General features: G+C 40.4%; 2 protein-coding genes across 3 annotated transcripts in view; both read left to right on the top strand.

The window, feature by feature from the left end:
* IPO8 (importin 8) overlaps nt 1-24,172 on the top strand; it is an 85,662-nt gene extending 61,490 nt beyond the window's left edge. For both annotated transcript variants that reach the window (XM_060658023.3, XM_078449956.2), the window contains 5 exons: nt 4,549-4,769; nt 8,860-9,065; nt 11,668-11,871; nt 12,433-12,549; nt 22,218-24,172. In XM_060658023.3, the coding sequence (XP_060514006.1) occupies nt 4,549-4,769; nt 8,860-9,065; nt 11,668-11,871; nt 12,433-12,549; nt 22,218-22,315 (846 nt within the window). In that variant the 3' untranslated portion in view covers nt 22,316-24,172. The remainder of the gene's footprint in view (nt 1-4,548; nt 4,770-8,859; nt 9,066-11,667; nt 11,872-12,432; nt 12,550-22,217) is intronic.
* Nucleotides 6,251-8,849, top strand: LOC132695188 (ribosome biogenesis protein BOP1; the record flags this gene model as incomplete). The annotated part of the gene is given in 9 exon segments (XM_078449210.2): nt 6,251-6,658; nt 6,661-6,730; nt 6,733-6,795; nt 6,798-6,977; nt 6,980-7,126; nt 7,129-7,439; nt 7,441-7,858; nt 7,861-8,048; nt 8,051-8,849. Coding segments are annotated over 9 exon segments (1,839 nt in total), but the record flags the coding sequence as incomplete, so codon positions are not given.
* Nucleotides 24,173-26,113: the final 1,941 nt, after the last annotated feature.

The following is a 26,113-nucleotide window of genomic DNA, read 5'->3' as shown; positions in this document are numbered from 1 at the left end:
AATTTACCCAAGGGATACAGGAGTACTGATGCATAGGGGCACTTGTACCCCAATGTTTACAGCAGCACTCTCAACAATAGCCAAATTATGGAAAGAGCCTAAATGTCCATCAACTGATGAATGGATAAAGAAATTGTGGTTTATATACACAATGGAATACTACGTGGCGATGAGAAAGAATGAAATATGGCCTTTTGTAGCAACGTGGATGGAACTGGAGAGTGTGATGCTAAGTGAAATAAGCCATACAGAGAAAGACAGATACCATATGGTTTCACTCTTATGTGGATCTTGAGAAACTTAACAGAAACCCATGGGGGAGGGGAAGGAAAAAAAAAAAAAAAAGATATTAGAGTGGGAGAGAGCCAAAGCATAAGAGACTGTTAAAAACTGAGAACAAACTGAGGGTTGATGGGAGGTGGGAGGGAGGGGAGTTTGGGTTTTGGGTATTGAGGAGGGCACCTTTTGGGATGAGCACTGGGTGTTGTATGGAAACCAATTTGACAATAAATTTCATATATTGAAAAAAAAAATAAAGAGTTATTGGACACACAAAAAAAAGTGCCCTCCTTAATTCCCATCACCTGTTTAACCCATCCCCCCACTCACCTCCCCTCTGGTAACCATCAGTTTGTTCTCTATATTTGAGTCTGTTCTTGGTTTGCCTCTCTCCCTTTTTCCTTTGCTCATTTGTTTTCTTAAATTCCACATATGAGTGAAATCATTATGGTATTTGTCTTTCTCTTACTGACTTCTTTTGCTGAGCATTATACTCTCTAGTTCCATCTATGTCATTACAAGTGGCAAGATTTCATTCTTTTTTATGGCTGAATATTCTATTTGTGTGTGTGTGTGTGTGTGTGTGTGTGTGTGTGTGTGTATACACATATATATACACACACCACATCTTCTTTATCCATTCATCAATTGATAGACACTTGGGCTGCTTCCATAATTTGGCTATTGTAAATAATGGTGCTATAAGCAGGGGTGCATGTATCCCTTTGAATTAGTGTTTTTGTTTTTTGGGTAAATACCCAGTAGTAAGATTACTAGATCATAGGGTAATTGTATTTTTAACTTTTTGGGGAACCTTCATACTGTTTTCCACAAGTGGCTGCACCAGTTTTCATTCCCACCAACACTGTAAGAGGGTTCCCCTTTCTCCCATAGTAATAATTTTTAATGTAGCCTACATCCTACATGTGTTGTGCTATCTGAATGCTCTGTATTGGAATTTGAGAAGAAACCAGTAGGGCTAATCAAACATCAAACTAGTCATCTCTTTATAAAATCTCAATTTTTTTTAACGTTTATTTATTTTGAGAGAGAGAGAATGAGAATGAGTAGGGGAGGGGCAGATAGGCAGAGAGAATCCCAAGCAGGCTCCACAATCAGTGGGGAGCCAAACATGGGGCTTGATGTCACGACTGTGGGATCATGACCTGAACCGAAATCGGGAGTTGGACACTTAACCTAGACTGAGTCACCCAGGCGTCCCTAAAATCTCAATCTTAAAACTAAAACACATAACTATACATGGTACTTTTATATATCCTCCTAAATAAGGCTAGTTAGTATTCTGCTGCTCCTAATATATTTATAACTTGGACCACAAAAAAAATATTAAATTTAACTCATAAATTTCTACGTGAAACTTTGTTGTTTAATAGAGTATTATTTAGAGCAGTTACAGGTTCACAGCAAAATTGAGCAGATGGTACAGAGATATCCCATATACCCCTTACCCACACATGCATAGTGTCCTCCATTATCAACATATACACGAGGGTGGTACATTGGTTATGGTCGATGTGCCTACGTTAATAATGCATCGTTATCACCCAGAGCCCACGCTGGACACTAGGCTTCATTCTTGGTGTTGTATATTTTATGGGTTTGGACAGATGTATAATGATATGCAACCGCCATTCTAGTAACATACAGAGTGTCTTCACTGCCCTCAACCACCTCTGTGCTCTGCCTAGTCCTCCAATCCTCCCTGAGGATTAAAGTTTAATTTTATTTATTTTTTATTTTTTTATTTTTTTCTGCTAAAGTTTAATTTTAAAATGAGCTTATATGAACACCTCAGGATTTTATTTTACACAAATCATTTCAGCCCATCCCTTTTAGTGAAAATAACTATTAGGAACTAGTTCTTTAAAAAAATTTTTTTTTGTTTATTTTTTTTGAGAAAGAGTGAGCGAGAGAGAGCGTGTGAGTGGTGGAGGGGTAGAGAGAGAGAGAGGACAGAGGATCTGAAGTGGGCTCTGTGCTGACAGCTTGGAGCCTGAAACCTGCTTCATATTCTGTGTTTCCCTCTCTGCCCCTGCACCACTCATACTCTTTCCCTCTCTCTCAAGAATAAATAAAAACATTAAAAAAATTTTAAAAAAAGGAAATACTTCTAATGAAAGTGGTTCATCAATGGTAGAATTGGAGTCAGATGCCTTTGTTTTCAAATGCGAAGTCTACCATTTTCAGTCTTCTATTAATAGGAATTTTCTTATTTTTATTTTATTGAGATAATATAACATAATGATTTGATATTTATATATGTTGTAAAATGATCACAATAAGTCTAGTTATATCCAGCACCATACACAGTTACAAATTGTTTTTCTTTGTGATAAGATCTTTTAATACCTACTCTTAGCAACTTTCAAATATGTAATACAGCATTACTATTGTTTTTTGAGAGAGAGAGCGAGCAAGTGAGGGAGGGGCAGAGGGGACGGGGGAGAGAGAGAGAATCCCACAAGGGGCAGAGAGAGAGAGAGAGAGAAGCAGGGGTCAACCAAAGCAGGGCTCAAACTCATGAACTGTGAGATCATGACCTGAGCTGAAGTCAGATGCTTAACTGACTGAGCCACCCAGGTGGCTGTAATAAAGCATTATGAAATGCAGTCACCATGCTGTACTTTACATTCTGTGACTTAGGAATTTTCTTTCTCAAGAGAAATTCTGGTCATGTCATGCTTATTTATTTTCTAAGTCCCATTTAATCTGATTTCACAAAAATTCCAACCTAGTCATTTTACCTTAAATGTGGAAGTGGCTGGGTCTATATTTGGATTGTTGCCATCGTTTGAGTGTGGATTCTTGTGGGATAGTCTTCACTGTAATCTGCACTCAAAAAGGAAGGAGACTTGTTGGGGCATCTGGGTGGCCCAGTTGATTAAGTGTCTGACTCAGTTTAGGCTCAGGTCACGATCATAGTTTGTGAGATCGAGCCCCATATCAGGCTCTGCACTGACAGCACGGAGACTGCTTGTGATTTTCCCTTTCCCTCTGCCCTTCCCTCACTCTGTCTTTCAAAATAAATAAATAAACATTAAAAAAGACAAGGGAAGGAGACTTCCTCTCACTGCTCTAGGACTTTTTTTTTTTTTTTAACGTTTATTTATTTATTTATTTATTTATTTTTCAATATATGAAGTTTATTGTCAAATTGGTTTCCATACAACACCCAGTGCTCATCCCAAAAGGTGCCCTCCTCAATACCCATCACCCACCCTCCCCTCCCTCCCACCCCTCCATCAACCCTCAGTTTGTTCTCAGTTTTTAACAGTCTCTTATGCTTTGGCTCTCTCCCACTCTAACCTCTTTTTTTTTTTTCCTTCCCCTCCCCCATGGGTTTCTGTTAAGTTTCTCAGGATCCACATAAGAGTGAAACCATATGGTATCTGTCTTTCTCTGTATGGCTTATTTCACTTAGCATCACACTCTCCAGTTCCATCCACGTTGCTACAAAAGGCCATATTTCATTCTTTCTCATCGCCACGTAGTATTCCATTGTGTATATAAACCACAATTTCTTTATCCATTCATCAGTTGATGGACATTTAGGCTCTTTCCATAATTTGGCTATTGTTGAGAGTGCTGCTATAAACATTGGGGTACAAGTGTCCCTATGCATCAGTACTCCTGTATCCCTTGGGTAAATTCCTAGCAGTGCTATTGCTGGGTCATAGGGTAGGTCTATTTTTAATTTTCTGAGGAACCTCCACACTGCTTTCCAGAGCAGCTGCACCAATTTGCATTCCCACCAACAGTGCAAGAGGGTTCCCGTTTCTCCACATCCTCTCCAGCATCTATAGTCTCCTGATTTGTTCATTTTGGCCACTCTGACTGGCGTGAGGTGATATCTGAGTGTGGTTTTGATTTGTATTTCCCTGATAAGGAGCGATGTTGAACATCTTTTCATGTGCCTGTTGGCCATCTGGATGTCTTCTTTAGAGAAGTGTCTATTCATGTTTTCTGCCCATTTCTTCACTGGTTTATTTGTTTTTCGGGTGTGGAGTTTGGTGAGCTCTTTATAGATTTTGGATATTAGCCCTTTGTAGGACCTCTTTTTGGCCATTTAATCTCTGGGCTTTATGAGCATATAAATTTGTTTAATACCATAAGAACAAGGTAAGCAAAGGTTTAATTGTCCTTAAGGGTATCTTATTTGAGAATACTCTCTACCAACATACTGCTTTCTATAAAAGTTATCTGGTTTCTCTGTGTATGGCTGACTCTCTTCTTTATTGTTTTCTCTAGTGCATTCCTCTCTTTGTTCAACTTGTTTTGGAGAGACTAACCCGAGGAGTGAAAACTAGTGAGCTCCGCACCATGTGTCTTCAGGTTGCCATTGCTGCCTTGTACTACAACCCTGATTTGCTGCTACATACTTTAGAACAAATTCAGTTGCCTCACAATCCTGGACCGTTAACTGTACAGTTTATAAATCAGTGGATGAACGATACGGATTGTTTTCTTGGGTATGTGTCTTTTGGATTTTACTCTACATTTCTGTTTCTGGAACATTGATTTTAAAAATGTAAAATAGCATATAAAGAGGTAATTTTCATTTTTAAGGATTATTTTTAGTGCATTGTAAACACAAATTTTAATTTTTAGAGAATTAAACTGTGTTTCAGTAGTATAATCTAGTGGAAAGAATGCAGGCTCTGAAAATTAGGTATAGTCTGTCCCTAGTTGTTTTTTACTTGCATGATAGCGTTAGATCTTTAGGCAATGAGAACTAAGTGTCCAGCAGGTTCCATGACTATTAAGTGTGTATAGGTAAAAACATTCTAAATGGGGTCATGTTTCTAAGGAAAATGCCAGTCTGGTAAAAATGTACTGGCCCAAGTTATTGGATATTGGAACTCTGCAGATCTCAAGGGAGCTTGTTCTCAAATATGAGGTCAGAAAGAAGGATTGTTCGTTGTAGCTTGGGTGCTTCCCTGGTGCGAGAGTTTGTCTTCATGTGAAGCACTCTCCTACTTCTCAAACATAAGAAAAATGAGATGCCGAGTAGTAGGTACATGCTCACCTCAAGTGACCCCACACCTATTAGTGATTGTTATGCTAGAATTTGAGCTAGATTGCAATTAATTTGTTTAAAACATTAGATACAACTAGTGTTTTGTTTTTTAAGTTTTGTAAGATAACATTTAGAAATGATACCATTTAGAAATGCTGAGGAAGGAGAATTCCAGTAGGAGTAGTCAGGACACTGCCAAGTGATACAGGTGTGAATTAGCATGGCAGAACAGGTATGGGGGAAGATACTAACAAGCTGCTGTGTGTATTCTAGTTTTTCTACTTGTAGGATACTGGAATTTGTCATTGATTTAGATTTTTTATTAAAGACTTGAAGGGAAGAACATACTTTAAAAAATTGTGCTTGAAATTATCTCTGACAAAGATTTAGGGAGCAGAGGCTTTGTCACTCACAGTTATGCAGTTGGAATGCTTCTCTCTTTATTAGCATCTAGAAGCAGTTTTCCAAAGATAGAAAGGCCATTTCTACTATTGCACAGACTGGACAGGCTTGGCTTATGCTTCCTTGGATTCTTTAGAGTCCTACTTGATAATCATCTTTCCTGCTGTGATCCTCTTGACACCTAATGTGCACCCCTATTGGGGGGCATCCTCAGGTCCAGTGCAGTTCCTGTTATAATATACTCCTTTGGCTTTAGTAACTTGAATCAGGCAATGCAGTGGGCTGGGACCGGCTGGGTAGTGTGGCAGGCGTGTGGCGGTGACACAGGCACGGCCTGGGAAGCAGCCACTGGAGCCAGAGCTGGAGTTGGAGCTGGTGGAGTTCTCTTTGATCTGTGCCCCTCCTCCTAGCCTCCAGGATGGCAGAGATTGTCGCTTCTCTGACAGAGAGCACGTTCTCAGGCTTGGAAGATTCTAGCAGTGACAGGAGTGAAGATGACTCGGCAGAGGGAGAAGATAGGATCAGCAGTGATGGAGAAGACCACTGGGCCACAGGTGCAGGCCGGGACCTCTTCCCCAAGGACAGAGGACATCTGGAACATGGTGGGCATGGGCATTGGGCACGGATGGCAGGCACAGCTACAAGCCCCTGCGTACTCATGACAAGCTGGACCAGGTTCTGCGCAAAATGGATGATCCTGACTACCGGTGCATGATGCAGGACTGGATGACAGGGCACAACTTATGGCTGACCGATGAGCAGGTGGCCCTGGCATGGTGGCTGCAGAGGGGCCAGTTGGGGGACATGAGCTTCGATCTGTATGAGCTGGACTTCTTCACTGGGGACCTGGTGCTCCACTCAGTAACCAGCTGACCTGCTGACAAGCACAGCTTCATCCCATCCCTGGTGGAGAAGGAGAGGGTCTCTCACTTGGGGCATATGCCATTAAGATGGGCCAGATGCAGCTTCACGGGCCCCAGAACCCCACCCCTAGCTTCAGTAATCTGTGGGTGTGGAAGACCCCGATGTTGGGCCGGATGGGCACAAGATACACATACCCAGTCCCAAGCTGGTCCTCGGCGTCACACTGAGTTCTACGGCCCACCTCCTGCGTATCTGCCCAGCGAAGAGGTGTGGGAGCAATGGGAGCCAGGTGAGAGGAAGCCCACCTTCCCGCCACACAAGTTTCCGAACCTGCGGGGTGTGCCTGTGTATAGCTGTTTCCTCCAGGAATGCTTCACATGCTGCCTTGACCTCTACTGTGTCCACGGCAGTGCAAGGTGAGGGTGAATGTGAATCCTGAAGACCTCGTCCCCAAACTGTCCCAGCTGCAGGACCCGCAGCCTTTCCTCGCATGTCAGGTCCTGGTCTCTAGAGGCCCCAGCAACCTTGTCCACCACCTTAGTGTCATCCTGGAGAGGGCCAGTGGCTGGCTTCAGGCTCTGACGATGGCTTACTATGACTCTGGGAGGTGGCTGCCACCCGCTGCACGAGGACCGTGCCCGTTGTGGGTATGCTGAGGAGTATTGGCTGGAACACTCACCCCATCATCTGCCTGGTGGCTGTGGCTGTAGAGGACGTGGTGCTGCTACTGATCCTGGCCTTGGGGGCCCAGCTGGTGGTGGGCAGCAAGGACCAGCTGCTGTCTGCCTTCATCCCACCTGAGATGCCGGCCGTTCAGCCTTCCTACTGGCTGGAGGCCCCAGAGGAGAAACCCCAGGGGGAACCTGTGGCTGCACATCCGCCATGGGAAGCCTGTGACTCTGTTGACCTGGCATGGGTGTGGGGACTTCTTGGCTGTGGTCCTGGCCCCTGCAGGCCACACACAGGTGCTGATCCACTAGCTGAGCTGGCGCTGCAGGCAGACCCCCTTCTGCAGCCATGGCCAGGTGCCGTGGGTGGCCTTCTACTCTGTCCCATCCTTTGTGTTAGTGACTTTCGAGTGCAGCATCTGCCTTTACTGTCTCCTGTGCCAGGAGCTCACCCAGAAGCTGAGACCCAACTGCAAGTGGGTGTCAAGCCTGGCAGTGCACCCTGCAGGGGACAAGGTCATCTGTGGGAGCTATGACAGCAAGCTGGTGTGGTTTGATCTGGACCTTTCTGGTGAGCCTTACAGGGTGGTGAGGTACCACAGGAGGACCCAAGGGCTGTGGCTTTCCACACCTGGTACCAGGTCTTCACATCTAGCTCTGACCACGGGAGTGTCATTGTCTGCCATAGGATGGTACACAGTGACCTGCTGCAGAACCAACTGCTGGTGCCTGTGAAGGTGCTGCGGGGACACATGCTGAGCCAAGACCTGGGTGTACTGGATGTGGCTTTCCGCCCTGGCCCCAGCTGTGGGTTTTCTCAGGGGCCAATGGCACCGTCTGCCTCTTCACCTAAGCCATCCTGTTTCCTCAGGGGCCAGGCCATGTGTTTGCTCAGGATCTTAATAGAGGTGTTCGCCCAGCTTGCGGGGAAAAAAAAAGAGCAATGCGAATAATAGTAGCTTATAATATATTCATCATTTCATCTGCTTCGGATTCAGCCTCCCTCTCTCCCTCTGTCCCTCCCCTGCTAGTGCTTTGTCTCTCCCTCTCTCTCAAAAATAAACATTAAAAAAAATTTTTTTCCCTTCAGAATCAAATTTTATGCTAGGTTATAGCGGACTATATTTAATTGATTTACTTATAGTCATTAAGTTTAGCTTGCTTATTATATGCTGAGTTTCTGAATAGCTTTTGGCACTGGGGGGTTAGTATACAGTGTATGTGCTGAGAAACCTTGTAGACCAATCTAATGAAGACACAGTCTGAATTTTTCCTTTTTTCTATTGGATAGGAATTTTATGCTGTCAAATACAGGTATTCCTGCTTTAATAGAACTTGTTATGCCAAGGCACAGATAAAGCATTTAAATCAGTTATAAATTGATACTATAGTAAAATTCACCATATTGATTACAGACTTTTATAGCTCTTTGATGATAATTGGTTTACAAAACTTGGTTTATATAGGATTTCACATAGTACAAGATGGAGGATCCCTCTGTATAATTCCATTGAGTGAACCTTAAAAATCACCTTGGCCATTTTTTCTTGTAGAATCTTCAGTTGTCCCCATTTCTCATGAGTACCTTTTTTTCTTTGTGATTTGTAGGCATCATGACCGGAAGATGTGTATAATAGGACTGAGTATCCTTTTGGAATTGCAAAATCGACCTCCTGCAGTAGATGCTGTGGTGGGACAGATTGTACCCTCAATTCTTTTCCTTTTCCTTGGCCTAAAGCAGGTTTGTGCTACCAGACAACTGGTAAACCAGGAAGATCGCTCAAAAGCAGAGAAGGCTGATATGGAAGAAAACGGTAAAATCTTCTAATTGTAATGAATGCTAGAATTGATTTTGATTTGAGCATGCATTTTCTCTGAATTTTAGTCTATTTGGAATCATTCAGTTACATTCTTTGGCTTGTTGCACATTTAACAAATATTTTGGGTTTGGTTGACATACCCTGTAATGTAAATTTAAATCTGTTAATTTTTTGACATTTAAATAATTATTGAGCTTAATGAATGTTGTTAAACTCTGAGAAATTCAGATACATTTATAACAGAATCACATAGTTTTGACAATGAGTTAGGAACCAGTATTTCATTTTCTTGTTTGTGCCAATAGTCTCTGTGAAGTCGGCAGCATGAATTCAATGAACCATTAGTTAAGGGAAGTATCAGTATAACAGATTAATAGAATGCCTGATGTTTTTTTTTTAATGGTTCTTAAAAATTGTAATTGGGAGAAACTTATGGTTTACATATTATTAAATTTGGAGTAAAGTACATAAATGAAGGTTATTTGCTTAATTGACAGAATAAGATTGTTAGAGTCAAGGATATTAGATCTTTATTTGATGATAATTGCAAAACTACTTGCTTGGGTGCAGGAAGTAACCAAATCCAACTCCAAATGGAGTTTTCCCTCTTCAGGTTAAAAGCAGAATTTCTTCCCCTTCCCTTCCCCTCCCTTCCTTCATATAATTTATTGTCAAATTAGCTAGCATACAGTGTGCTCTTGGCTTCAGGAGTAGATTCCCATGATTCATCTCTTACATACAACACCCTGTGCTCATCCCAGCAAGTGCCCTCTTCAGTGCCCATCACCCATTTTCCCCATACCCCTGCTTCCATCAACCCTCAGTTTGTCCTCTGTATTTAAGAGTCTCTTATGTTTGTCTCCCTCTCCATTTGTAACAATTTTTTGTTTCCTTCCCTTCCCCCATGGTCTTCTGTTACGTTTTCACTCATATGTGGAATTTGAGAAACTTATGATATCTGTTAAAAACAGAATTTCTTTAAATGAGAAAAATCAGAATGTTTCATGTAAAACATACAAGTGTAGATTTAAACATTTTGCATTTAATTAGCATCATCCTAGTTTGGGTACGAGGAATGGTACTCTTTAACTCCTAACATAGAGCACAACTTCTGATCTAATTTGCTTTCCTGAATTCTATGTAGGACATCTTTACTAGAAGGGTTTTTATTCTTTTGCTAAGTATAGGCCAACAATTATAGAATTCTTTTTTTCAGTTCTAATTTTTTGTTTTGTAAACTGTTGGCTTATAACTAATATGTGAGAAAAAATTTCTGGTAATTTTCCAGACTTTCCTGTTCAATTTGTGCTGAAGTATAGAATGACTAATTAGGAAAGGTATTTCTTGCTATCTTTGTCATATATATGTGTCATATATACATATATATATGTGTGTGTGTGTGTGTGTGTATGATCAAAACTTCTGTTTCTCGCCTTATCCCTAAAACTACTTTGCCATTTAATTCAGGTGCTTTAGTGTGGTATGTTTTATAGAAATAGTTTTGGAATAATACTGCCTGGTTTGGGTTTTACTCTAGGTTTTTCCGTCTTGGGTTGATTTTGTTGTGCATTTACTATCTTCCAGTTATTTATAATATTGGGCTAACTGCTTAGAACAGATCAGCCCTGAACATAGAAACAGAATCCATGGTGATATGCAATTCAGCTTTCCACTTTTCAACACACATGTAGCTATTTTTTCTTTATTTTTGTATTTTTATGTTTCTATTAGCAGAAATGACCTCATTTGCACACTTCTGAGTAGTTTGTAATCAACTGAATTAACTGTTGAGAGACCCAAATTCTCAGTGGGAACTCATCGTTACTTAAAACACATGCACTGGGGCACCTGGGTGGCCCAGTCAGTTAATTGTCCGACTTCGGCTCAGGTCATGATCTTGTGGTTCGTGAGTTGGAGCCCTGTATCAGGCTGTGTGCTGACAGCTTAGAGCCTGGAGCCTGCTTTGGATTCTGTATCTCCCTCTCTCTCTGCCTCTCCCCTGCTTGCACTCTCTCTCTCTCAAAAATAAACATTAAAAAAAAAAAAATTCACTGCACAATTTTTTTTTTTGACAAAAAATTTGGGACTCTGATTAATTAGCATTTTTATATAAATGAATATGAGACAGCCATAGCAAAACAGTAGTAATGTCCAGTGGGCTATAGACTTAGGGTTACTTGGAAATTGTTTTCAGTGAGGAGTATAAAGTCATTTTTTTTTTTTTTAAATGTTTATTTAGTTTTGAGAGAGAGAAAGAGTGCGAGCAGGGAGGGGCAGAGAGAGGAGGAGACACAGAATGTGAAGCAGGCTCCAGGCTCTGAGCTGTCAGCACAGAGCCTGATGCGGGGCTAGAACTCATGAACTATGAGATCATGACCTGAGTTGAAGTTGGATGCTTAACTGATTGAGCCACCCAGGTGCCTCTAAAGTCATTTTCAATTTAACAAACTATAAAGTTTTATTTTTAGAATTTCATGTAAAAATAGGCGGTAGTTTTTCCATTTCCAGAATGTCATTTTATAATTTTTGTTCTGTGGAATTTTATGTTTTGTCCTTTTGTGTTCTGATTCTTTTTAAATAATTAATGGATTGCCAGAGGAGATTTCAAGTGATGAAGAGGAGACGAATGTAACCGCTCAAGCAATGCAGTCGAATAACGGAAGAGGTGAAGATGAGGAGGAGGAGGAGGATGACTGGGATGAAGAAGTGTTGGAAGAAACTGCCCTTGAGGGATTCAGCACTCCACTTGATCTTGACAATAGTGTGGATGAATATCAAATTTTTACACAAGCTCTGCTAAGTATGTCTTTACTCCCTAAATTTTTAGATATTTTCTCTAAATTCTTTATTTCCTTTGGTTTAAAAATTGTTTTGGGATCTGTCCAAAATCAGTTTAGATGTTAAGTTTGGTTTTAGTAGTGGTGAGATGTCCAAATGGAAAAATCTGGGAGGCTTAGAGCATGGTTTTGCCTCAAGCACCAACTTGAGTTCTTGGTGTGGGAGTGAAGCCGAAACTGCAGGTACTGGGAAAATCTGGCGGAACATGGTAGCATGTGAGTAGAGGTGTTTGCCAAGATCTGGATTTTAGGGAGCATAGTAAAACCCCAGGAGGAAGAGATGGTGAAGGAGGTCGAGAACTGGGCAACACAGAGATTTGCAATGTCCTAACCTTCCTCTGATAGCCCCACATGGTTAGATATGGAGTGGGTACTCAGAAATAATCCTTTGCTGGAATAAGTTTGTCTCTTAATTTCTGCAATCATTTCATCGTAATTTGATCATGTACTTTTGTTCTCTGTAATGATAATTTTCACTAGACTCTTATCTTTTTCTTCTTCTACACACTCCCCAAATGCAACAGCTGTGCAGAATCGGGATGCTGCCTGGTACCAGCTGCTGATGGCACCGCTCAGTGAGGACCAGAGGAGGGCGCTGCAGGAGGTGTATACCCTGGCAGAGCACCGGAGGACAGTAGCAGGTCAGCCAGCTGCATTCCCAGATTGGAGGGCATCAGCGTGCCAGTAGTCAGTCTTATTAATGAGCAACCTTCTTACCTTCTTAATGAGCCTTGTGGCACATAAAGATTGTTTTAAAAATTGTTAGAGGCCAGCCTTTCAAGATAATTATTATTGTATGATTTTTTTTTTTTTTTTTTTTTTTTAATCACTGATCATGATATCTTAGCTCTGCAAAACCCTGTGCATTAATAGGTGTCTTTTAGTGGTGGTGGTATTCATGTACTTACCCTCTGTTTTGGAGCCAGTTCTCTTCATGAATTCTTATAAGGAGCTTGTCTTCCTGGAAAAGAAACACTCTTCATTTCTTTTGCTGGGATTTACATGTTAGTGATTCTTGTTGATTTTCAGTTTTTGACTTGGAGAAATTGTTCTATGCAGACATTATTATGGTCACTCCTAGAAAATCAGTGGAAAAAAATTTGTAATTACAAAAATACTTTAGTGGAAAACATGGAATAGGCACCTGGAATTTAGAACCTAAGTTCTTCTGCATAGAGTTCTCTTGTCAGCCCTGCACAGAGTCTGTATCAGGAGAATTCTGGGTACACTTTCAGCAGTAGCCTATAGAACTATTAAAAAACCCACTTTGCACCTTTTCATTTTGTCATTTTTCCTGGAAGTTGGGGGAGGTAAAGTTTTTCCATTTTGTTCATTTTTAGCAGTTTTTCTGTAATAGTAAACATAACTACTTACTGAGATAGCCCTATTAAAAGCTGATACTCAGGGACTTCCAGGGAAGGTGGTGAAATGGGTGGATCCTGAGCTCACGTCATCCCACAGATACAACTAGGTAACGCTCACATCAGGGTAAATAACCCGGAAAATGACCCAGAGACGGCAGAACAAACTCTACAACTAACTGTAGAGAAGAGTCCACATCAGAGAAGATAGAAGAGTGGAGATGCAGTGGGGAGCTAAATGGACTACGGGTCTGTCCACTGGAGGGAGGGATCCGCAGGTGTGGAGAAGAGAGAGAACAGACCATCATGGTGCGAGCTTGCATGGGAAGATGAATCCCTATAACGTTTGGCTTTGGAAACCAGAGGGACCAAATTTCATGAGTTCTGACAGCAGGTTCAGTTCTGGGAGAGTCTGGAGGGTGATAGGAAACTGAGTCCTCATCCCTTTAAAGACACAGCACAGCCAACAGCCTGCAGAAACACAGCATAGAAGCAGTACTTTGAAAAATGCCCGGGGCATACAAGAGGGAAATTATTTACTAATCTTTGTGTCCCAGAGAGACTGAGATTGCTGGAAGACTCCTCCAGGAACAAGGAGCTGGTGGGTGCCATTTCCCTTCCTTTCCCTCCGGCATAAACACTCAGACACCTGCAGGAACCAGCCTGGAGCCGGCATTCACTACCTAATTTGCTTATACTATGCCCCATCCTTTTTAGCTGGGCCTGCCTCAGTTCTGGTGCTGTGGGCCCCCTTCCCTAGAAGACCATTGCAAACTGCCAACACCATGCCTCTCTACTGTGCGCATTGTGGGGTCTCAGTCCCAGCAGTGGCAGCTGGTCACCTGTGGAGGACGCAAGAACCTTATTAAAACTGTGCACGCTGCACCAAAAACCATAAAATACCTAGGAATAAATCTAACCAAAGAGGTGAAAAATCTATACACTGAGAACTATAGAAAGCTTATGAAAGAAATTGAAGAAGACACAAAAAAATGGAAAAAGATTCCATGCTCCTGGATAGGAAGAACAAATATTGTTAAAATGTTAATACTACTCAAAGCAATCTACATATTCATTGCAATACCTATCAAAATAACACCAGCATTCTTCACAGAGCTAGAGCAAACAATCCTAAAATTTGTATGGAACCAGAAAAGACCCCGAATAGCCAAAGCAATCTTGATAAAAGAAAACCAAAGCAGGAGGCATCACAATCCCGGACTTTAAGCTGTATTATAAAGCTGTAATCATCAAGATAACACGAACAGATCTGGCACAAAAGCAGACACTCAGATCAATGGAACAGAATAGAAAACCCAGAAATGGACCCACAAATGTATGGCTAACTAATCTTTGACAAAGCAGGAAAGAATATCCAATGGAAAAAAAGACTGTCACTTCAGCAAATGTTGCTGGGGCAACTGGACAGCAACATGCTGTTAAGTGAACCTGGACCACTTTTTTACACCATACACAAAAATAAACTCAAACTAAGGGGATAAAAGACCTAAATGTAAGACAGGAAAATCCTCGAGGAGAAAGCAGGCAAAAACCTCTTTGATCTTGGCCACAGCAACTTCTTACTCAACACATCTCCAGAGCAAAGGAAAACAAAAACAAAAATGAACTATTGGAACCTCATCAAAATAAAAAGCTTCTGCATAGTGAAGGAAACAATCATCAAAACTAAAAGGCAACCAATGGAATGGGAGAAGATATTTGCAAATAACATATCAGACAAAGGGTTAGCATCCAAAATCTATAATTTTTTTTAATATTTATTTATTTTTGAGAGACAGAAACAGAGTATGAACAGGGGAGGGGCAGAGAGAGAGGGAGACACAGAATTGGAAGCAGGCTGCAGGCTCTGAGCTGTCAGCACAGAGCCCGGTGCAGGATTCGAACCCACGAACCGTGAAACCATGACCTGAGCCGAAGTCAGATGCTTAACTGACTGAGCACCCCAGCGTCCCAGTGTCCAAAATCTATAAAGAACTTATCAAACTCAACACCCCAAAAACAATCCAGTGAAGAAATGGGCAAAAGGCATGAATAGACACTTCTCCAGAGACATCCAGATGGCCAACTGACACATGAAAAAATGCTCAACATCACTCATCATCCGGGAAATACAGATCAAAACCACCATGAGATACTACCTCACACCTGTCAGAATGGCTAACATTAACAACTCAGGCAACAACAGATATTGGCAAGGATGCAGAGAAAGAGGATTTCTTTTGCACTGCTGGAGGGAATGCAAACTGGTGCAGCCACCCTGGAAAACAGGATGGAGGTTCCTCAAAAATCCAAAAATAGAACTACCCTACAACCCAGCAATTGCACTGCTAGGTATTTATCCAAGAGATACAGGTGTGCTGTTTCGAAGGGACGCATGCACCCCAGTGTTTATAGCAGCACTATTGATAATAACCAAAGTATGGAAAAAGCCCAAATGTCCATCGATGGATAAATGGATAAAGAAGATGTGGGGTGTGTGTGTGTGTGTACACACACACACACACACACACACAATGGAGTATTACTCAGCAATCAAGAATGAAATCTTGCCAGTTGCAACTACGTGGATGGAACTAGAGGGTATTATGCTAGGCGAAATTAGAGAAAGACAAATATCATATGACTTCATTCATATGAGGACTTTAAGATGCAAAACAGATGAACACAAGGGAAGAGAAGCAAAAATAATATAAAAACAGGGAGGGGGACAAAACAGAAGAGACTCTTAAATATGGAGAACAAACAGAGGGTTACTGGAGGGGTTGTGGGAGGGGGGATGGGCTAAATGGGTAAGGGGCATTAAGGAATCTACTCCTGAAATCGTTGTGCTATGTGCTAACTTAGATGTAAATTAAAAAAAAACCAACACACAAACACTGTGCACCCTGCCTCTGCATGCTTTGCAGATCAGTCTGGCCAGCCATGGTCTCCGGGGCAGAGACACATCCCCTCTGGCAGAGGACCAGCACCACCTTGTTAAAACTGCATGCCATGCTCTACCCACTACTTTCAAGAGCAAGAGATGTAGCTGAATTTCCTAACACAGGGAAACACAGAAAGTTACACAAAATGAGAGAAATATGTCCCAAATGAAAGAAAAGGAAAAAACAATAGCAAGACACCTAAGCCAAACAGAGATAAGTAATATGCTTGATAGAGAAATTAAAGTAATGGTCATAAAGATACTTGCTGGACTTGAAGTAACAGTGGAGGATTTTTAACAAAGAGAAAACATTGAAAAAGAACCAGTCAGAGATGAAGAACATGATAAATTGAAATTAAAATTACTGTAAGTGGAATAGTAGACTAGAGGAAACAGAATGGATCGGAGACCTGGAGGACAGAATAATGGAAATTAAGGTGAGCGGGTGAGAGGAAGACAAATTATGCAAAATGAGAATAGACTTAGGGAACTCAGTGACTCCATCAGGTTTGATAACATTCACATTATAGGGATGCCAGAAGAAGAGAGAAAAGGGGGCAGAAAGTTCATTTGAAGAAATAATAGCTGAAAGCTTCCCCAATCTGGGGAAGAAAACAAATCCAGATCCAGGAGGTACAGAGATTTCCCAACAAAAACAACCAAAGGAGGTCCATTCCAAGATACATAGTAATTAAGATGGCAAAAAGTAGTGACAAAGAGAATTTTAAAAGCAGCAACAGAGAAGGAGAAAGTTATGTACAAGGCTATCAGTGGATTTTTCAGCAGAAATTTTGCAGGCCAGATGCGAGCGACAAGATATATTTAGAGTGCTGGAAGGAAAAAAATCTGTAACCAATAATATTCTATCCAGCAAGGCTATCATGCAGAATAGAAGGAGAGATAAAGAGGTTCCCAGACAAACAAAAGTTAAAGAAATTCATGACCACTAAACCAGCACTACAAGAAATGTTAAAGGGGACTCTTTTAGTGGAAAACAAAAACCATGAGTAATAAAAGTAGGAAGCACACAAAAGAAGTAAAAATAACTATATCTGTAAATACCAGTAAAAGACTCACAAAAGGATATAAAGTATAACACCATATACCTAATATATGCGGGTTGGGGGGGGAAGGACAGGACTAAAGAATGGTTTCAAACTTAAGTGACCATCAACTTAACATAGACTGCTGTATATAGCAGATGTTATATGCAAACCTAATGGTAACCACAAATCAAAACCAGTAATATGCAAAAAATAAAGAGAAAGGAATCCAAGTGTATCACTAAAGAAAGCCAGCTTATGGGTAGGGAAGAGAGCAAGGGAAGAAAGGAATGGAGAAGAACTACAAAAATAACCACAAAACAAGTCACAAAATGGCAATAAATACATACCTATAAATAATTACTTCAAATGGACTAGGGGCACCTGGGTGGCTCAGTCGGTTAAGTGTCCGACTTCGGCTCAGGTCATGATCTTGTGGTTTGTGAGTTTGAACCTTGTATCGGGCTCTGTGCTGAGAGCTCAGGGCCTGGAGCCTGCTTCGGATTCTGTGTCTCCCTCTCTCTCTGCCCCTCCCCTGCTCATGCTCTGTCTCTCTCTGTCTCAAAAATAAATAAAACATTAAAAAAAAACCCTAAAAAATAAATGGAATAAATTCTCTAGTCAAAGACTGAGGGTGATGGAACAGATGAAAAAACAAGACCCATCTATATGCTGCCTTCAAGAGACTCATTTCAGACCCAAAGGCATGTGCAGACTGAAGGAAAAACAGTTATCATGCAAATGGAAGCAAAAAGAAAGCCAGGGTAGCAATATTTATATTGGACAAAATAGGTGTTAAAACAAAGACTTAACAAGAGACAAAGAAAGGACCCTAATTTTAAAGGGAACAATAAGAAGATAAAATAATTGTAAATACTTATGCACCCAACATGGGACCACACAAATACATGAAACAATTAGTTCCTTTAGTTGTTATTAACTGATAGTAATACAGTAATAGGAAGGGACTCCAAGACCCCCCCCCTCCCCTTATATCAAAGAAGAGATATCCAAACAGAAAATCAAGATGGAAATAATGGCTTTGAAGGACATACTGGATCAGATGGATTTAACAGATATATTCAGAACATTCTGTCCTTAAACGGCAGAATACACATTTTTTCAACTGCACATGAAACATTCTCCACAGTAGATCACGTATCAGACCACAAAACAAGTTTTGACAAATTCAAAAAGATTGAAGTCATATGCATCTTTTCTGAGCAGAATGCTATGAAAGTAGAAATGAACCACAAGAAAAAACCTGGAAAGAACACAAGTACATGGAGATTAAATAACATGCTACTAAACAATGAATGAGTCAACCAAGAAATCAAAGAAGAAATAAAAAGATAAATGGAGACAAATGAAAATGAAAACACAGTGGTCAAAGATTGTTGGGAGCAGCAAAAGTCATTCTCAACAGAGAAGATAATAATGATACCAGTCTACTTCAAGAAACAAGAAAAATCTTAACCTTACACCCGAGGAAACAAGAAAAAAAGAACAAATCCCCAAACTAGCAGAAGGAAGGAAATAATGATTAGAGCAGAAATAAATGATATAGAAACTGAAAAAAAATAGATCAATAAAACCAGGAGCTGGTTCTGTGAAAAGATCAACAAAAATTAACAAACCTTTAGCTGTACCCATCAGAGAGAGAAAGAGAGGACTCAAAATCAGAAATGAAAGAGGAGAAGTAACACCACAGAAATACAAAGGATTGTAAGAGAATATTGTGAAAAATTATATGCCAATGAATTGGACAACCTATAAGAAATGGATAACTTCTTAGAAACATTGCCAGTACTGAACCAGTTCTCCAAAAACTGAACCAGGAAGAGATAGACTATTTGAACAGATCAGTTACTGGCAATGAAATTGAATCAGTAATCAAAAGACTCCCAACAAACAAAAGTCCAGGACCACATGACTTCCCAGGTGGGAAGAGTTAATACCTATTCTTCTTAAACTTTTCAAACAAATAGAAGAGGAGGCAAAACTTCCAAATTCATTCTATGAGGCCAGCATTACTCTGATACCAAAACCAGATAAAGATACCACAAAAAGAACTACTGGGCCAATATCTCTGGTGAAGACAGATTCAACAATCCTGAACAAAATATTAGCACACTAAATCCAACACTATGTTAAAAAAATCATTCATCACAATCAAGTGAGATTTATTCCCAGGATGCAAGAGTGGTTCGATACTTGCAAATCAACCAATGTGATATATCACATTAATAAGAGAAAGTATAAAAACCATATGATCATTTCAGTAGACGCAGAAAAAACATTTGACAAAGTACAACATCCATTCATGATAATAACATTCAACAAAGTGGTAGATGGAACATAGCTCAATATAATAAAGACTACATGTGAAAAACCCACAGCTAACATCAGACTGAATGGTGAAAAACAGTTTTTCTTCTAAGATCAGGAACAAGACAAGGATGTCCACTCTCACCACTTTTATTCAACATAGTACTGGAAGTTCTAGCCACAGCTTGAGACAAAAAGGGATAAAGGCATCCAAATTCATAAGGAGGAAGTAAAACTTTCACTATTTGCAGATAACATGGGGATTGTATACATAGAAAACTTAAAGTCTCCATTGAAAACCTACTAGAACTGATAAATGAGTTCATTAAGGTCGTGGGATACAAAATCAACATGCAGAAAACTGGTGCATTTGTATACACTAATAATGAAATGTCAGAGAAATTAAGAAAACAATCCCATTTACAATCACACCAAAAAGAGTAAAATACCTAGGAATAAACTTAACCAAGAAGGTAAAAGACCTATAGTTTGAAAAGTATAAAACATTGGAAGAATGTTGTTAAAAAGTCCATACTACTCAAAGCAATCTACAGATTTAAGGCAATCCCTATCAAAGTACCAACAGTAGTTTTCACAGAACTAGAACAATCTTTTTTTTAATTATTTTTTAAGTCTTTTTTTAATGTTTTATTTATTTTTGAGAGAAAGGGAGCAGGGGAGGTGCAGAAAGAGAGGGAGACGCAGAATCTGAAGCAGGTTCCAGGCTCTGAGTTGTCAGCATAGAGCCCGATGCAGGGGTCAAACTTGTGAACTGTGAGATCATGACCTGAGCTGAAGTCGGATGCTTACCAACTGAGCCACCCATGTGCCCCTAGAACAAACAGTCTTAAAATTTGTATGAACCACAGAAGACCCCAAATAATCAAAGCAGTCTTGAAAAAGAAAAAAAAAACCGGAGGTATCACAATCCTAGATTCCAAGGTATATTACAAAGCTGTAGTAATCAAGACGGTATGGTACTGGCACAAAAATAGACACACAGATCAAGATCAAGAATAGAAAGCTCATAAATAAACGCATAATTATATGGCCAGTAAATCTGTGACAAAGGAGGCAAGAATATGCAATAGAACAGAGTCTCTTCAATGGTTTTGGGAAAAGTGGACCACTTTCTTACACCATATACAAAAATAAACTCAAAATATATTAAGGACATAAATGTGAGACCTGGAACCATAAACTTACAGAAGAGAGCACAGGCAGTAATTTTTCTGACATCAGCTATAACAACGTCTCTCTAGATCAGTTTCCTGAGGTAAGGGAAACAAAAGCAAAAATAAACTGTTGGGATTACATCATGATAAAAACTTCTGCACAGCAAAGGAAACAACCAACAAAACTAAAAGCCTACTGGATGGGAAAGAGATTTGCAAATGACAGTCCAGTAAATGGTTAGTGTAAGTTATTCATACAACATAACACCCAGAAAACAATCCATTTAAAAAATGGTCAGAACACTTGAACAGACATTTGTCCAAAGAAGATATCCAGATGGCCAACAGACAATGTAAAAAGATGCTCAACATCACTCATCATCAGAGAATTGCAAATCAAAAGCATGATGAGAGATCACCTTACACCTATCAGACTGGCTAGAATAAAAAACACAAGAAACAACAAGTGTTGTCAAGGATGTAGAGAAAAAGGAAACCCTGTGCACTGTTGATGGGAATGCAAATTGGTGCAGCCACTGTGGGAGACAGTATGGAGGTTCCTCAAAAAGTGAAAAATAGAACTACCATATGATCCAGTAATTGCACTACTGGGTATTTAGCTATAAGGAATACAAAAACACTAATCAAAGATATGTATATGTATATGTACATGTATGTGCACATGTATGTGTGTATATATATGTATGTGTGTATATATGTGTGTATATATGTGTGTATATATATGTATACATATATATATGTATGTATGTATGTATATATATATATATACACACACACACACACCCCTGTGTTTATTGCTATTATTATTTACAATAGCCAATTGATAGAAGCAGCCCAGGTGTCCATCAATAGGTGAATGGATAAAGAAATTGTGTATATATATGTACAATGGAATATTATTCAGCTATAAATAAGAATGAAATCCTGTCATTTGCAACAATACGGATGGATCTAGAGAGTATAATGCCAAGGAAGATAAGCCAGTCAGAGAAGGATAAATGCCATATGATTTCACTCATATGCGAAATTTAAGAAACACATGGACAAAGGGGAAAAAAAGAGAGACAAACCAAAAAACCCACTCGTAACTAAAGAGAACAAACAGATGGTTACCAGAGGGGAGGTGCGGGGGTGGGGAGTGGGCAAAATAGGTGAAAGAGTTCAGGAATATACTTACCTTGATGAGCAGTGAGTGTTGTGTGGAAGTGTTAAATCACTGTATTATACACCTGAAACTAATAGAACACTGTATAGTAACTACACTAGAATTAAAACCAAAAAAGGCTAATGCTTGGTTGGGCAGGATAACTAATATCATAAGTCACAGTCCTTCACAATGCTAAGTATAAATAAATCTAGCTCATTTTAGGTTATTTCCAACTTTGTCACCTTAAGTACTCTAATTTTGTCCCCTCCCTTTCTCTTGACAAATACTAGAGGCCAAGAAGAAGATTGAACAACAGGGAGGCTTCACGTTTGAAAACAAAGGAGTCCTCTCCGCATTTAACTTTGGGACTGTGCCCAGCAACAACTGAAAGAAGGAACATCAGCCTACCGAATGTCATCACTATGTTTTCCTTCACCGGGGGGAATGTGAAGGTCAAGGGGAGGATGACAGTGGGCTGCTTTTCAGCACCCTGCTGCTGTGCCGGATAACTGACATTGGGCAGCACATTTATCCACTCCCTCTTCCCCTTTGACCGTTCTCACCCTGAAATATATATTCTAAGCAGCTACTGTAATGTATGAAATTAAAGAAGAACAAAATCAGTGGATTGAAAAGGACAAATCATATTCTCCAAAGGATGAATGACCAAGGTGGATTTAAAGGATTGAATTGCACGTCTCAGGTTTTTGCCATGCAGAATCAATGGATTTATGCGGATAACAGTGCCTTCTGTTGTACATGAATTATCTGAAAAATTTTTTTGGAGTGCATTGCAATTTTTTTTAAAGCATAAAACATATTTCTAGATATAATGTAAACCTTGGCTATTTGTTGACTTATTCTGCATTTTACTGTGTGATTTTACTGTTAGGCAGTTAGTTACAAGTCACTCTGGTTTCAAAAACATCACTGCTCCCCTTGCTCACCCTGCTGCTGGGGGCTGTCTTCAGGGGTTGTAACATGCACTGGCTCTGGTTTTTCATTGTATGTTTTGAGGCTTTCTTACTAAGTGTCTTATTCCCTCTTCCATCATATATTTGAGCCTTGAAAGGGGTGGTGTTTCTATTGGGGTCAGAAAATATGAGTATAAATTCCATTTATAACCTAATAAGTGAAGGACTCAAAAATTTCTTGGCAGCAAGTGGCAGGAACTCTTTAGTCATTGGAATTAACAATAAGTCCAAGTATATTCTGAATCATGTACTTCATTATGTAATGAATTGGTAATAATACAAAAGCACATTGAACTTCCGGGAGAAGGGTGCTACGTGAAGCACGTGGTTTCTGGATGGGGGCTTGCATTTTCAACAACTTATCATTCCAGCTATGTTGGACCTGGGTCCAAAACATTTTCTAACCTTTTTTATCTAGAAAAAATGACCCAAATGAATTTAACTTCTACTTCTCACACATCTGAATTTTCTCCTACCTAATTCATTCTAGCCTTTATTATAGCTCAGTTTGGCTTGTTATATTCTTCAAGGGTTGGGATATTGGTCACTCTTTGATGGTAATGATGCCTACAGAAAATATTGCAGATGGAGGCTGTGGCTCTTTTTATGAACAGATTCAAGACTAGAACATGGATCATAGTCTTTTCGTACAGTAAAGCGAAAGTGTATTTTCAAAACTTAATGTATTACTGGATGTGATACAGTTTTCCATTTTTGTGAAATGTCTGCAGCTTCTATTTCCCCTCAGTTACTGGAGGAATTTTCTCCAGGTGCTTCCTATATTACCATCCCTTGTTAATATTAACTCTTTTTAGCATTTTAGGTTATTTAAGTAGTTTTTACAGAAGTAGCCTAAGAAGCCATGAGTTTCAGAGCTAAATGGTCCCTTGCTTTCCTCTGTCCCTCTCTTCCCAAGGCATTGATATTGAATGTGCCAGCTGACAGAAGAGACAGATGGCACTGGGGGGACATTTTAGATATCTTAAGCTTTGAAACTCTTCTCCACATGTCTAAAATGGTTTCTTTTAACATAAATATGCCTTCACACTGGATTGTAAAAGGCATGTGATTTTATTTTTGTGAGGTATTGTCTTCTACAGTATTAAAGGGAAACAGATATTAATGTGTATCATCCTATCTTGTTTTTGAAGCCAGGGTAGTTGTATAATTTTGTTACCAGCAGTGCTAACCTGAATGTGATCTGGTTACCTTGGAAATGCAGGAACTTATATGAATGTACTGTAAAATAAAACATGGACTGATTCCCAGGATTCTGAACCCCTTTGTGTGAAATCTGAAATGCGGAGGTGCTTTAAGCAGGTGATAAAAATCCTTATTTGGGGGCAGGTGGAGCAAGGTAACTGTTGGCCTGGGAGGGTAACAAGGGCTCATCAGGAGCGGCGAGAGTGGGGAGCGGTTGGGAGCTAGAGCCCGTCTCATCAACTGTGGTATCCCGATGAGAAAGATACAAACTCTGAAAAAGCTAAGGCCATTAAGCCACAGCAGGACTTTGAAGGAAAATAAAAAAGGTGCTGGAAAGAGAGCCATTTTCTGATAGACTGTCATCAGATTAGGAGAGGTCAAAGTTGAGTGGAACGGGGACTTCCAGGGAAGATGGCAGAGTAGAAAGATCCTTACCTCACTTACTACCATGAATACACTTAGATAAAATCCACATCAGTGTAAATAAGCCAGAAAATGACCCAAAGACTTGCAGAACAGACTTTCACTGCTTAATGTAGAGAAGAGGCCACTTCAAAGAGTGTAGGAAGGGCAGCAATGCAGTTAGAAACCAAACCGCCTCTCAAAACTGAGGAGGGGAGGGAGGCACACCTCAGGCATGGATAGAAGAGACTAGCAGACTCTACATCCAGCACCCCAGGCATGGGGGATCCACCATGGGAAGATGAATCCCCATAATTTTTGCCTTTGAAAGCGGGAAGGACTGAACTTTATGAGTTTTTACGATCAATGGGGCTCAACACTGGGAACTTTAAAAATCATCAGGCTTTGCTCAGAGCAAGAGGGCAAGAGGAAACTGAGTCCTCACCCTTAAAGAGACAGCATAGCAAACAACCCTACTGAGATATGGCATAGAAGCAGCAGTTTTAAAAGTGCCTGGAATATACAGGAAGATATATTTACTAATCTCAGAATGTGTGCTGGAGGGGCAGGGATCTTACATTTCTCCAAGAACAAAAGAGCTAGCAAGCACCATTTCTCTCCTCTGCCCCCTAGCCTAGATACCTGCAGGAACCAGCGTAGCTTTGACACTCTCCATCTAGCTTTGCTAACAAGTGCACCCATCTCCCCCCAAACCACACTCAGAAGTCCATCCGAAGCAGTGCCACAAGCTTGATAGTATGAAAGCAGCCCTGGCCAGCACCACTCTGAAATGACTCCTGCCCTGAGGAAGGGTGAGGAAAACCATACATACCAGTCCAAATGTGCCAGCAGTGACTGTGTGAAGATATGTGGTCTGACTGCAGGCCCTACCCAGCAGTGAACATCTCAGGGTTCAACATAGGGAGAGTGCCCTGCAATTGGGTGCTACTGCAGCTCTGGCAAACACCTGGTCTGGCTCAACTCAAGCCCAAGGTATTCCCCCTATTGGCCCATTGACACAGGGACCAAACCGTACCCACAATAGTCAGGAACAGCCATTGCGGACAATTAGACTGAAAGCAAATGCAGTTCAGCCACAATAGGGTGCATGCAACGCATATAGGAGACGCCCCTGAAGCACTTGTTTCTGTAAGCGGGGGTCTCTGCACTGCAGGGCACCACAGGGCCTCTTTTTCATAAGGACAATACTTTGAAGAGTAGGAGACATAGCTAATTTTTCTAACACCCAGAAACAGACCCAGAGAGTTAGACAAAATGAGAAGACAGATGATTTGTTCCAAAAGAAAGAATAGGACAAAATCACAGCAAGAAAGCTAAACAAGCAGAAATAAGTAATATGCCTGATAGAGAATTTAAAGTAGTGGCCATAAAAATTCTCATCAGATTTGAGAAAAGAGTGGAGGACCTCATTGATACCCTCAACGAAGAGACAGAAAACATAAAAGAGAACCAAACAGAGATGAAAATCTCAATAACTGAAATGAATAATTGGAATAAGACCAGAGAAAGCAGAACGGATCAGTGATCTGGAGAACAGAGTAATGGATGGAGAGCAATCATGATGAACAGGAGAAAGAAAAAAGAAA

The sequence above is a fragment of the Panthera onca genome, chromosome B4 (genome assembly GCF_046562875.1).
Source record: "Panthera onca isolate mPanOnc1 chromosome B4, mPanOnc1 haplotype 2, whole genome shotgun sequence".
In the NCBI taxonomy this organism is placed as follows: domain Eukaryota; kingdom Metazoa; phylum Chordata; class Mammalia; order Carnivora; family Felidae; genus Panthera; species Panthera onca.
This window is presented reverse-complemented; position numbering and strand designations above follow the sequence as displayed.